Genomic DNA, 13,256 nt, shown 5'->3' with positions numbered 1-13,256 from the left:
ATAAATATAATAGAACTTCTAAAAAGGATTTCTCCAGAGGTAGCCTGTCTTTAAAATTCATCTTTTGTACCATCTTAGGACGTTTTCTGTCAATCACACCAGTCGTTTTTAAGCAGCCTGACCTACTTAGCTCCTTCTCTTTATTTTGGTAGAGTTACCCAGACACATGGACGTTCTCACCCTTCATTGTCAATAGCATACTTGCATGTGTTGTTTTTTTTTTAACATGCCCAACTCTTGTGTTTTGAAATTAGCTTTCTCATCTTAGTAGGGTTCTTTCTTTAATGCAGTGTCTCTCAATTAGTGGGGAGCGCCCTCCCGGGAGAGAATACATACCATGCCAGATACAACTTACTCCACACTCCCACCCCTGCTCTGGGATATCCTGACAACATTATCACCAACCACCTCCCATCTCCCGTTAGATATTCCAACAGATAATATGTGCCGATGTCGCTCGCACATTTTCCTGCAGGGCAGGTGGGCTGTGCAGAAAGTTATATGCATCTTAGGTGGTGGGCATCACAGAAAATAATTGAGAAGCACTGTTTTAAAGGGACATAGTTGAATAATTTATTGGCAGGTGAGCTTATAAATTCTGCACGTTATGTTTTCCGTTATGTTCCGTTATGTTTAAATTAGGGCTGCACCACATTAGGAAAACCTGCGATGTGCGATAACAATGATTAATATTGCGACGACGATTTTACTTGCGATAAATAAAAACTTTACTCAAGAACAAAAATAATCACAACAAAGAAATAAAAAAATGACTAAAAAATCATAAAAATGAGAAAAGCAAATGATGTGAGGAAAGGGGAAAAAGAAAATGAACAAGAAAAGGCAATCAGTGGATCCCGGGAAAAGCAGAATCAGCAGAAAGAGCAGAACAAAGCTAACTCAGATGTTTGCCAACCGTCAAAATTAAGTGCCAGGGTCGGGCATCTAACCTATGAGAACCCACCCAATTGGCCAAATGGGTGAAGAGCTCTATTTGTTTTGTTAAAAAACATCGTGATGCTTCCGTTTGATTGACAGAATGCATTATGTGTAGCAAACACTTGAGCTGACCATTCATTACCATATCTATCTGTTCTTTGTGATATGCATATTGTGCATGCTGATATCGCGATAACGATATATTTGCGATATATTGCACAGCCCTAGTTTAAATAAATATTTAAAAGCTGTTTTGGATCATGAGTGCGCGAGTGAAACTTCCTCCTCCAAGTCAGCTGATTTTGGACACCAAACCAACCTTCTTATTTTTTTAATTTGTACATTTTGGACTGTAAACCTTTCAAATGGGAATAAATGTACTGGAAGCATTTGTGGGCTTTTAAAGTCCGGCCGTCCCACACAGACCTAGCAACATGCCATCTTCTGAATGAGCTCCTTCTCTGCATCTGTTCCCGCTGCGAATGCCAACGGAATAAGGACTCCAGCGTGGAGTGGCTTTGAAGCGTCATTGCCGCAAGCGTGCAAGTCGTTTTCCTGCTCATCGGAGCTCGCTGTCACTTGGCTTGTCCTTCGTTTGCTCCACATCTCTTCCCACAAGCAAGGCTTCAGGTGGACATGAGTTATGACGCATGCAGTGAGAGTCAGGGTTTTCTTCCTCCTATTGTCCACAGTAATGACAGACGAAGAACATCAAACAGAAAATGGGCCTGATTTTTACCAACGATACTGAGTTTAGCGTCTCTTAGAAACACATGGATAGAAAAGCAAATGCTCCAGAGAGTCAGAGGGGGTTGATTTGTTGTTTAAAACACGTCTGGCAGCAGTAAAGGTTATGACCCGCACTTGTATAGCGCCTCTAAGGACTCCAAAGCGCTTTACACTACAGTGTATCATTCATCCATTCACACATACACACACTGATGGGGATGAGCTACGGTGTAGCCACAGCTGCCCTGGGGCGCACTGACAGAGGCGAGGCTGCCGAGCACTGGCGCCACCGGTCCCTCCGACCACCACCAGCAGGCAAGGTGGGTTAAGTGCCTTGCCCAAAGACACAACAGCAGAATTCTCTGTCCGGAGCTGGGATCTAACCTGCAACCTTCCAATTACTGGACAACCCCCTCAACCTGTTGAGCTGCTGCTGCCCCTGTTATGAAAACAACCTTAACTTATCACATAAAAGCCCACATAAACCGTTTTTCACGCTCGTCCTGCAAATCCACATCCCTCATACGTCTCATTTGCTCTTTTTTTCCCTTAAACATCCCATCTGCTCTATATAACCATGGGCTGCATGGTGGCACAGTGGTTAGCACTGTTGCCTCGCAGCAAGAAGGTTGCAGGTTCGAAACTCGGCTGCAGCCTTTCTGCGTGGAGTTGCGTGTTCTCCCCATGCATGCGTGGGTTTCCTCCGGTTACTCCGGTTTTCCCCACAGATCACAACATGCCCTATAGGTTGTAAATTGTAAGTCACTTTGGATAAAAGCGTCTGCCAAATAAATAAACATAAACATATAAATTCTGCTGCTTTTTCTTAATGCCAATGATTACTGAGAAATGTGGCCAAGACTGGGTTTTACAGAACAGTGTGTCACTCATTTTGCCATGGAGTAGCAGAACCAATCTGCTCCTTTCACAAAAATAGAGAGTAGATGAGGAAGAGATTTAAAAAAAGACTCTAAACTTGACAAATCTGTGCGCTGGATGAAGATGGCCCAAAAAATCCTGTGAGATAAGACAGGTTTAGCTTTTAGTTAAGTTTTAGCCTTAAATTACCTTATGAAGATCAGAGCTTACTGTTTCTTGGAACAACAGGCCGAGCTCTACGTTTAGATTTAGAAACACGGGACTCTTTGAAGCTCGACTCCTGTTCTTACATTGGTGCAGCGTGTTCAGATATGTATTTCTGCATATGTTTGACCTAAGAAACATTGTGATTGTGTGTAAGTGAGACTTTAGGTCCAACGTCTCTAGTCTCTCTTAAGGTTATAAAAATACAACATGGCAGTGCCTTTTATCAATAGATTTCCATGAGTGGAAGAAGCCGTTGGTTTTATTCTTTGCTATTTTTATGGCCTATGTCACGATTTGGTGTAGGAGGATGTTTAGGACCCAAGATACAGATACCAGATGAACGAGGCAGAGGTGGAGGATAAAGTAAAAATCCTTTATTAAGGTCGTTAATCCGAAGGCAGGGAGCCAAAAACCAAAAAAATCAAAAATCCAAAAATCTAAACTGAGTCATCAAAAACGCTAGAGAACTAGAAACACTAGAACACTAGAGGCTAGGAACAGGGACGAGACTAACAAGAACAATGGACCGACAAAACTTTGAGACACAGACAGGGTTATATGCACTGGGGAGGATGAGAGGGAGATGGGCTGCAGGTGTGTGGGGAGAGAGAGACCAGGTGAACTCAATTACTAATCAGGAAGGAAACTAACATGACCTAAGAATAAAACCCAAAGACAAGAAGAGCAGGAAACATAACTAATAATCTAAGGGGGAAACCACAAACACCGGTGGGAAAAACACACTAAAGAGACTAATAACATGAACGGCTGTAGCTAAAGGAAAATGACCTGAGAGAAAAACCTAAAGACCAGAAGGGCAGCAAACATAACTAATATTCTAAGGGGGAGCTGAAACTACAGGAAAACCCTACAGAAAGAAAAACTACAGGGACGTGACTAAAGGGGCCAAGGGAGCACAGGGCCTGGAAGGGGGATGCCTGAGGAGGGAAACCTAGAGGGCTGAAGATGTGGGAGCAAATGGGGAACACCAGGAGACACATGAGGAAGATGCAGGCAAGGACACATGAGGGCGCTAGGAGACACAAAAGGAGAACCTAGAGAGGGATGGAGAACACAAGGAGACACATGAGGGGAGATGCAGACGCAGACCATTACAGCCTATTGCTTTTATGTAATAAGTCAGGTCTTGGATTTGGCTTTCTTGTCAAGATCTTCAGGTAGTAAGAACAGTGGACTCACGCTTTGTTTTGCTCTAAAAGTCCAACCACTTATGAAGGTGGGGAATCCTGGCCCATCAAGGGTTGCTGTTCTGCATGTTTTATTTGTTTCCCTGTATTAACACACCTGATTTTAATCAACAGGTGACTAATAGGCTTCTGCAGAGCTCAATGAGCTGCTGAAAATGTGATTCAACCACTGATTCAGGAGTGTTGGAGCAGGGAAACCACTAAAACATGCAGTATTGCAGCCCTCGAGAACCAGGTTTCCTCACACCTGGTCTAGAGTGAGAGCTGGTCCAGTGAAACAGTCAGCTGTGCACAGACGACACATTGATTACCCAAATGTGAACACAATTAACTTACCAGGGCTGATGTGAAAGCCCTAAAACTACCACCATGCCACTCCTCAATAAGACTCCCTCCCCTGAGATCAGTGGACTCAGTGGTCTCCTTTAAAAAGCCGCAGAGAACTCACCTGTTCAGGCTGACTTTTGCATGACCTTTATTACCACCCTCTCTTTATTTAGCTCTTCCTACTAATTGTGCCTTTCCCAGGATCCCCTTCATTTTCTCTTGTTCTTTCCTGACATTATTTTTATTCACAATTTTTTATATATATATTTTTTCATTTTGATGATTATTTTAAATCATTTTTATTAGATATGAAATCTTTGGGCCGATACCAACATCTGACATTAATACAGTCGTCATGGCCGACCCTAACCCTAACCAATATTTGCTGATACAGATATAAAAATACACGCTGACATGTATGCTTCTGAAATCAAATCCTTGTATAGACTTAATTATGCAAGCTGAATTTTTGAATGTCTTGCTTTATTTCTATAGACCGCAGACAATGTGTGTGTGTGTGTGTGTGTGTGTGTACATGTGTACATAACTACTTTATTATAATCACACACCACACATTTTTACATCTGAGATGATAACCATTACTGTCCCATGACTTGCACATCATCACCCCCACACTCTCTGAAACAGATACACAAACAGAAACAAGATAGAAAAAATATCTGCTGCTAATATCAGCCCAGTTTTACTCATCGGACAGATACCGGATACCGATATGTGAAATAAAGTATTGACACCGGACGATACCGATATTGATGTCAATATATTGTGCATTCCTAGTGTTAATATTTTTAGTTTTTGTTCTTGTGAAGCACCTTGCGAATTTTATCTTGAGAGGAACTTTTAAATGAGCCACTATAGGCAAAATTGTAATGGGTAGTTTTGGTTAATTAGCTGAATTCAGCCATGCTCTGACAGGTTGTTTGAAGCCTATAAGGATTTTTATATGATGCTAAAGGGACCTCAACAGCTCCAGATAAAAATCAAGAATCAGCAGAACTTCAGAGATCAGTTTACAGCCTGGAAAGATTGGTAGATTATGGAAATTAAGCAAGCGTTATAAGATAATAAAGATATATGATGTTTCTGACACTTTATTTTAGCCTTTTTGTTCAATAAGACCTTAAAAAGTCATTTAAATGTCAGGTAGAACCAAGAGTTTTAAAGCTAAATCTGTGAGAAGTTCTTCTGTCTGATTTGATGCTGTATTTATGTGACAAATGCTGAAATACAAGAACATGTACAAGGGCAAACTTTTTTTTTATTTGGTAAAAAGGTACTGTGGTTGTTTTTAAGCTGATGTGTTGACAACGTGGTACGAAACAGATCCGGGAGGTTTGAAGTGTCAGAACCACAGTGGGCGTTCCTGGGGTCCCAGCTCAACCAGAGCTCTGGAACTACTCTAATTACGTGGTACTGTGTGCATCACTGACGCCACCTTTCACCTGGAGACATCGATCTACATAACAGAGCTTTAAAAAAGCTTATGTTGAGTCACGCCTTCTGTCTCTGGGTCTCACGCCGCCTGTCTTTTGTCTCTATTTCCTGTCCTCCATCCTCAGGCTCTGGTGGGAGAGAAATACGGCAGCATCCGAGTGCCAGGGGAGGTGGAATCAGCAGAGTTTGAGATGATCCTCGATGCTGCCGTGGAGGCGGGCCTGGACACACACATCTTGGAGGAGTGGTACTGCAGGGATGAAAACTCTGTGCCACCCGCTTACTACCTCAAACCCAAAGCCCAAATGCTCAAGAACTACCAGAACTCCGTGAGTCTAAATCTCCCCATGTGGTATAGTGCATCAGCCACAGAAAACACGAAACGATGTCTGTTATTTAAGTCCGCCGACAGCTCCCTTCATGTCAAGTCACCTCCAGCTAGTGAACCCTGTTTTCCAGGTTTATCACACTCTAACTCTGTTCCTGATACACTCCCAAAAACAAACACATAGTAGTGGCGGTTTTAGTTTGTCTTGGTTAATGAAGATAAAGCATAGAAAATGGTACAAATAACAAATCAACCCCCTGTCTGTTAAAAAGGGGCCCCAAATCTTCTCTACGCTCGTCCCCAAACACTTGGCGACATGGTTCGTTTTTACTGGATCAGTACGAGGAAATGTGTAAGGATGTGGATGTACGTCACAGTCCTGTCCTACGTGGAAAAGATGTGAATGTCATTTAGGTTCAATGCGCCGAATCTGACCGCGAATTAAAAAAACAGCTTCAGCCTGATTACAAAAGGAACAGGTTGTCCCCGTGACCTGATCGAAGGCTGCTGGCCAAGTGAAGGAACCCAGATCAGCATTCTGAAATTACCTAATTATCTATTTAATCAAATCAACTTTATTTATAAAGCGCTTTCATATGCCCAAAACGGACAAAGTGCTGTACACCAATAACAAGCACAACAATAAAACAGACATTTTACCATTTAAAATGAAACAAGAAATCCCGAGTACAAGTTTGCAATCCATATCAGTCCTGTTTCCAGAATCAGATCCAGACACATTCAAAGCGATGCTGCCCACGCAATCCCAACTTCAATGTCCAAACGCCAACGAGAACAGATGTGTTTTTAGTCGGTCTCCAGTGATTTGGCCTGCTTTACGTCGGCTGGCAGCTCATTCCAAAGACTTGGTCCGAGCACCGAAAAGACACGACTCCCACGAGACTTCAGGTTGTACCTGGGCACAGTTAATAGTCTCTGGTCAGCTGACCTAAGGGAACGCATCGGGACATGTCGGTGGATGGTGTCAGAAAGGTATTTAGGTGCCCCTGAGTTTAACGCCTTAAACACAAACAGGATTACTGTAAACCTGATGCGATAGGAGACAGGGAGCCAATGTAAGGCACGTAGGACTGGTGTAATATGTTCAGACCTCCTGGTACATGTTAACAACCGAGCAGCCGAGTTCTGAACCGCCTGGAGGTGTGCTACTGGAGCTCACCTAAGCCCTGCATATAGCGAGTTGCAATAATCCAGACTACAGGTAACAAAGGCATGGATCAGTTTCCAAATGACTACATGACAGAAATGGCTTAATTTTCGCTATAAGGCGTAGATGAAAGAAGCAAGATCTCACGATTCCATTCCGTTCATAATTTATTATGTAAACCTTTTCTAAGGTTTTACTGAAAAAAGCCACCAGATCAATATGACCAATGTTTCAAGCAAAGACAAGAGAAACAACATCGCTACACTCAGATTTGGTTAACAGGTTTATTGTAGGACTTTTCTAGCCTCAATGACCATCCAAAGCACTTTATGCTACACCCTCTCTCATTCATTGATGTGTACATTGCCTCAGATTCAAAGTCTTACCAAAGGACACACCCTTTTCTCAGTCTAAAACATTTAAGATTTCATTAAAGTTTGTGCAATTACCGTATTGACCCGAATATAGGACCACCCCGATTATAAGACGACCCTTCCTTACCAAGACTAATCTTCAGGAAAAGACAAAAAAAAATCACTTTTTAAATAAACTTTTTTTTATTATTATTTGAGAACAAATACTGAGCAAAAATACTATTTTAATGCAAACTATCAGAACTTTGCTGACACGTGAAATCAAAAGTCAAATGAGGCTTTTATTCAGACGCGCTCTGCTGCTGTGTGAGATCGCTACACCTGCCGACTCCTCCCAGAACGTCATCCTCGCTGCCATCTAATGCATCCATGCATGCAGTGTTTGACGCCTCTGCTGAATTGACCCTCGTCATCTTAAAATTTGCATAACTGCCTTATAGCTCGTCGGTCCACTCAGCTCCATCTTTTTCTCCTATTGAGAACACACAGCGTGGCGCCCTCTGCTGTTGCAGGTGTGTAATGGCTGGTCCCTGATTATAAGACGACTCCACATTTTAAAATTATTTTCAATGAAAAAAACCTTGTCATATTCAGGTCAATATGCACATTCAATGTTTTTCTGATGCCTTTTTATCTGTAAGAGAAGTTATTTTGTAGCTGGATCCTTTTTCGGGCTGCTGCTGGGTGTGTCAGTTGAGGGCTTTCATGTGAGCCCATCACCCTTTCCGGGGAGCCGGGCTCCCCCTAGCTCCTCCGTTATTCAAACCCTTGGAAATTTCAACCTGATACCCTGATGCCGCAGATTGTGGTTTCAAAAATATAAAACAGCACCTGTAAAAGGGATTAAAGAAGGGAGTTCTTAGGTCTAGTCCACACGTAGCTGGGTTTTTTTTTAACGAATATCCGCCCCTCCAAAAACTTGCATCCACACCACCCCGTTTAAAAAATAAACTGTCCACACGTACCCGGATAAATAAGTTGTTAAGGACATGCCAGACCTGTAGGCGGCAGTACTTCCCCTGTTCTTAACCTCGTCCTTCGTCTGTGGTCTTCCACAAGGAGCAGTAATTCCGCTTGCAAAAACAAACAAGCAAAAAGCACTTGGACAATTGATAAAGCGAGCGCAGCTCTGAGGGCATCCATGCTGTCGGCTAGTGTAAACACAGGTCGCACACGTGATGTCAGCATATTTTTGTCGCGGAAAGTGAAGTTGCGGACCTTAAAACTCCGGTTTTGTCTGTCCACACGCAGACACCCAAAACGGAGAAAACGCAGATCTTCACTTTGGCCGGAGTTTTTAAAAAGATCCGTTTTCGTGTGAAAAAACTCCATTTTCATGTGGATGACAGGCCAAAACGTAAAAAAATATCTACGTTTTGGCAGATCCCCGGCTACGTGTCGACAGGGCCTCAATCTCATCCATCACCAGCGTCTTGTGCGATGGTTTGTTTGGTAAAACCCAACTGTACTCTGGTCAGTACAACAGTAATTAAAAGTACAGTACAGCATGTCTCTGTCACATAGATCAGGGGTGTCAAACTCAAACTCACACAGGGCCGAAATGAAACTGGGACGGAGTCGAGGGCCAAACTTAAAATTTTTTGAAAAAGTGACGGCAAATTTGCACATTTTCTTTATCAACATGTATGCAATTTTGAACCTTTAAATTTGGAAACAAACTTATTTCTGCATTAACACTGAATGAGGAATAACCAAATTACACACGAGCAAGTCAGTTTTAAATAAAAGGCATCAGTGGTATTCATTACTTGTGGTATAATCAGCATTTTTAAAATCTATTCAGGATTTATGTTTTCTTGTTTATTCATTTTTCTTATTTTTTATTCTCCTTTTTTTCTCCTGTAATAAGTGTCATCGCTGCTGTGACGTCTAGCTTTCCCCACTGAGGAACAATAAAGGGAGTTTCTATTCTATTCATCTATCTGCAGACTTTCCACTTCCTGTTTACTGTAGGTTAAATCTTTTCTCACGGGCCAACAACAAAATAAAAATATCATTTTATCTTAAATGAAAATGCAACATCTCACCTGTTAACTTTCATGTTTTGGAGCAGAAAAAGAGCATAAAACCAACATATTTAAAGCTCAGTTTTCTTCCACTGGTTTACTGTGATGCTCACCTGTTCCAGCCAGATACCTGCATCATGGGGTTGATCTGAGCTGAGGAGGAGACTCCTGTTGTTTTGTTCTTCTTCATCATAATAACGACATTAGATGACAACAGCTGCTCACATAGGTTTGTGCTGCTGAACATGTCTGAGCAGCTTGACCACGTTGTTGTGTGTCGTGGAGGAAACACAACCACAGAGCCGTGCTGGTTTGAGCGTGTCGCTGCTCGCTGGAGTTATATCAGCTCTGTCTGGGCGTTAGTTGGAAAACTTTCTCTTTCAGTCGTGAACACATTACTGAGCGGCTAGAATCTCCGTTTCTGGGCTTCAACGTCAGAAAATAGCTGAGTGAACTCGGCGCTGAGTGAGAGGAGTGTTTAGTTTGTTCAAGACAGCGGAGCTGCACACACCGGCAGCAGATGCTGGAAAAAACACAAAGGAGGGGGTGCATCAGCTCCGTGCTAACGGCGCAAAGCATCATGGGAGTTGTAGTCTTTGCTGTAAAATTGGCCAGCGGGTCAGTTGTAATATATTTTTGATATTTATCTCGCGGGCCACATAAAAATGCTCTGCGGGCCGCATCTGGCCCGCGGGCCTTGAGTCTGACATATGTGATGTAGATACAACATCAGCAAACCCCGGGAGTCCAATCAGTGTCTAAATGTAGGACATTTAACTTTTTATCCAACCCTTTTTTTGTAAACTTCCAAAACAGAAAACCCAAGGATACCGTAAACGAGGGTACGTTGGGCTTTTTAAGAACATTAATGGCGGGTTTGCGTCCGTGCCCTTTGTTGTGAAGGACTCCGGCTCAGCTCTCGTATGCACGTACAGAAAAGAGGATTTGCATTGAGGTTGTGATCACAGTTGTGGTGGTTTTTCAAACCCTTTTGAAGTCTCATGCTCTAATGTTTGTCCAAGTTTTAGAGCAACCGGACCTTTAAGATCCACCTAACACAGATGCGTATCCTGAAGAAAACTGGTGTAGCCCAAACTGTCAGCTTTAAGTTAAATATTTAGCTGAGGTTCATTTGAAGTGTTGGCATTTGACGATGGAACGAATAAACAACTCCCTAAAAAGGCTAAAGAAAAGAAGAAGAAAAGTTTGAGGAATTTTCTTTAATTCAACTATGAAATGACTCAGAAATCAATCAGTACAATTTCATTTGAATAAGTCATGAATATTTCCCCTTCCCACTAACTGACTCTTCCTAGCAGACAGGAACGTTACAGTGAGTCTGTCCTCTCTGTCCATTTTAGATGGAGTCAAGCAGCGCAGCAAAAACCAAGAATGACAAGGCCTGGAGGAACGTGTCGGAGGAGATCAAGAGGACCTTCCGAACAGCCGTGCTGCACCTCCAGGAGAAGGGGACCATGAAGAACACAGAGGCCAACAAATTCCTTTGCTCTGGTTGGATACTGTTATAGCTTATTACTATGTTTCGTTTTACTTTCTAAACTGCATTTTTTTCTGATATTTTCCAGAAGCAATAATCATACAAAATTAATCAACGATAGAAACAAATTCATCATCAGGTCCAAGCGACATGATTTGAATGATCAGATCTTGTCATTGTGGCTCTAGAAGTGTTAACGAGGGAGGGGTTTTCTTGTCATTTCAGCTTTGGAAGACGAGTTAGACTTCGCCCTCGGGAAACAAACCCCCGCCTTTCTCAGGAAATGTGTTTGCTACATTCGCAAGATCTCTAACTTTGACCGCTTCGCCAAGCTCCCCGAGATGGCCCGCTACATGGACATCGTGGAGAGCGGCGACCGCGTCATGCGCAACCAGGAAGCCTACGAGCGGCTGCTGAAGGTACGGGACGAGTTCATCCCCACCATCGTGGCTGCCTCCAACCTGCGCGTCTACTCCTCAGTCACCCACTGTGACATGAAGCTTGGCTACTCGCAGGAAGTGGAGAGCCACTACGTGGAAGGTCTCTGTAAGCAGTTCTACGAGGACATGGTGGATATCATCCAAGCGACAGTTCAGCAGAACTTCGACACAGAGACCGACCCGCTGTACGATGAGGTCCTACAGCACCTGTCCCTCTGTAAGAACTACGCCGCCCTCTATAAGTACAAGTCAGAGACTCTGGACTTCGTGCAGGAGTACCTCATGCCATCTAAGGGGAGTAGGATGAGCCCTCTAGTGGTCTACGGAGGACCTTGCACAGGAAAGACCTTGCTGCTCTCTGAGGCGGCCAAACAGGTGAGACTGACATTTGTCCTTTTCTGTCATCTCCATCCTTCCTTCTCCCTTCTTTCACAGTTGGTCCGCTCCGTGTCTGTCTGGTGTCAGCACGCGTTGATCTTTGCACAGCCGTGTCTGAGGGGGCGTGCAACTGTTCATCTCTTGCATGACCATCTGCGTGCCTGCCAGGAGGCAGCCCATCACCACGCATCTGTCTTTAATTCTCCTTAAAGCCAAGCAAGTGTGTGCAAGACGCTACACATCTGGACAAGACTTTATTTTAAGACATGTGTGTGCTAGGATTTACAGTATTATGTGTATAGTTGCTTGTTTTTTTTTTGTTTGTTTGTTTTACAGGATGGTTTTGTGTCATTTTTAGCTTGTCTAGACTATTTCTATGTGTTTATGTACCATCTGGATGCCCAACAACATTAAGGTCACTCTGCAGACGCCCTCATATCTCCTCCTGTTTAACCTTTGCCTTAAATCACACATTGTATGAGTTCATCAGCACCTTCACATCAGCATTTAAGGCTAGCAGGAACACATTTTTAAAGAAGTTATTTTATTTATAAAAGTTGAATTTTATTTTTGGGGAGGTTAACATTGATATCCCAAATGAACTAATTAAAATGAAGCGTCTTTGTTTTGCTAATTTAAAATCACAAGAGTCATACTTTTATTTTCAGTACTGATAAAGCTCCAGTGGTGTACATCACACAGATGTGGGTTTCAGCTACCATAGCAATATCTACTTTTATTATAGGGCTGCTTAATTGTTGGAAAATACTCATAATAATAGATCTTCATCTCCCCTCCCCCTGCCACACCTGGTGTGGGGTGCGGCGCCTTGGTCTGCCTGAGTGTTCGTGGCTCCCGGGTCAGGGGGTTTAAGATTTTTGGCGTCTGCTTGATCAATCCCGGTGGCTGCTTGGTGGGGTCTGGGTCCCTGGGCTCTGCTGGGTCCCCAGCGGGGGTGGTCGCCCCTGGGTCCCGGGTCGCTGGGCCCCGGGCTCGGCCGGCTAGGGGGTGAGAGGCTGCGGGCGGACGGGCCTGTGGGCTTGCCGCTGATATCTCCCGGGACTCTGCCGGCTGCTGGTTGTGGCCCCTCGGTGCGATCCTCTGCGCCTCTCGGGGGGGAATGCCTTTCTGGTTGTAGTCTCCTTGGGTTTCCTGTGTTCTGGGGCAGCGCCTGGATCTCTGGGACTTGGAGCTCCCCCCGTCTCCTGCACATCTTTGGGGGGCGGATCTGTGGTCCCTCACACCCTCTGTTGGACGCTCCTATAGAGAAACCTTACATAAACAAGCGCGTGTACACAC

At 43.6% G+C, this 13,256-nt stretch overlaps 1 protein-coding gene across 2 annotated transcripts in view; it reads left to right on the top strand.

Annotated features, from left to right (window-relative positions):
• LOC107377333 (NACHT and WD repeat domain-containing protein 2) overlaps nucleotides 1–13,256 on the top strand; it is an 86,977-nt gene that overhangs the window by 58,703 nt on the left and 15,018 nt on the right. For both annotated transcript variants that reach the window (XM_015946860.3, XM_015946861.3), the window contains exons 5-7: nucleotides 5,870–6,073; nucleotides 11,003–11,153; nucleotides 11,365–11,954. In XM_015946860.3, coding sequence (XP_015802346.3) covers nucleotides 5,870–6,073; nucleotides 11,003–11,153; nucleotides 11,365–11,954 — 945 coding nt within the window. The remainder of the gene's footprint in view (nucleotides 1–5,869; nucleotides 6,074–11,002; nucleotides 11,154–11,364; nucleotides 11,955–13,256) is intronic.

Source organism: Nothobranchius furzeri, chromosome 2 (genome assembly GCF_043380555.1).
Source record: "Nothobranchius furzeri strain GRZ-AD chromosome 2, NfurGRZ-RIMD1, whole genome shotgun sequence".
Classification (NCBI taxonomy): Eukaryota; Metazoa; Chordata; class Actinopteri; order Cyprinodontiformes; family Nothobranchiidae; genus Nothobranchius; species Nothobranchius furzeri.
This window is presented reverse-complemented; position numbering and strand designations above follow the sequence as displayed.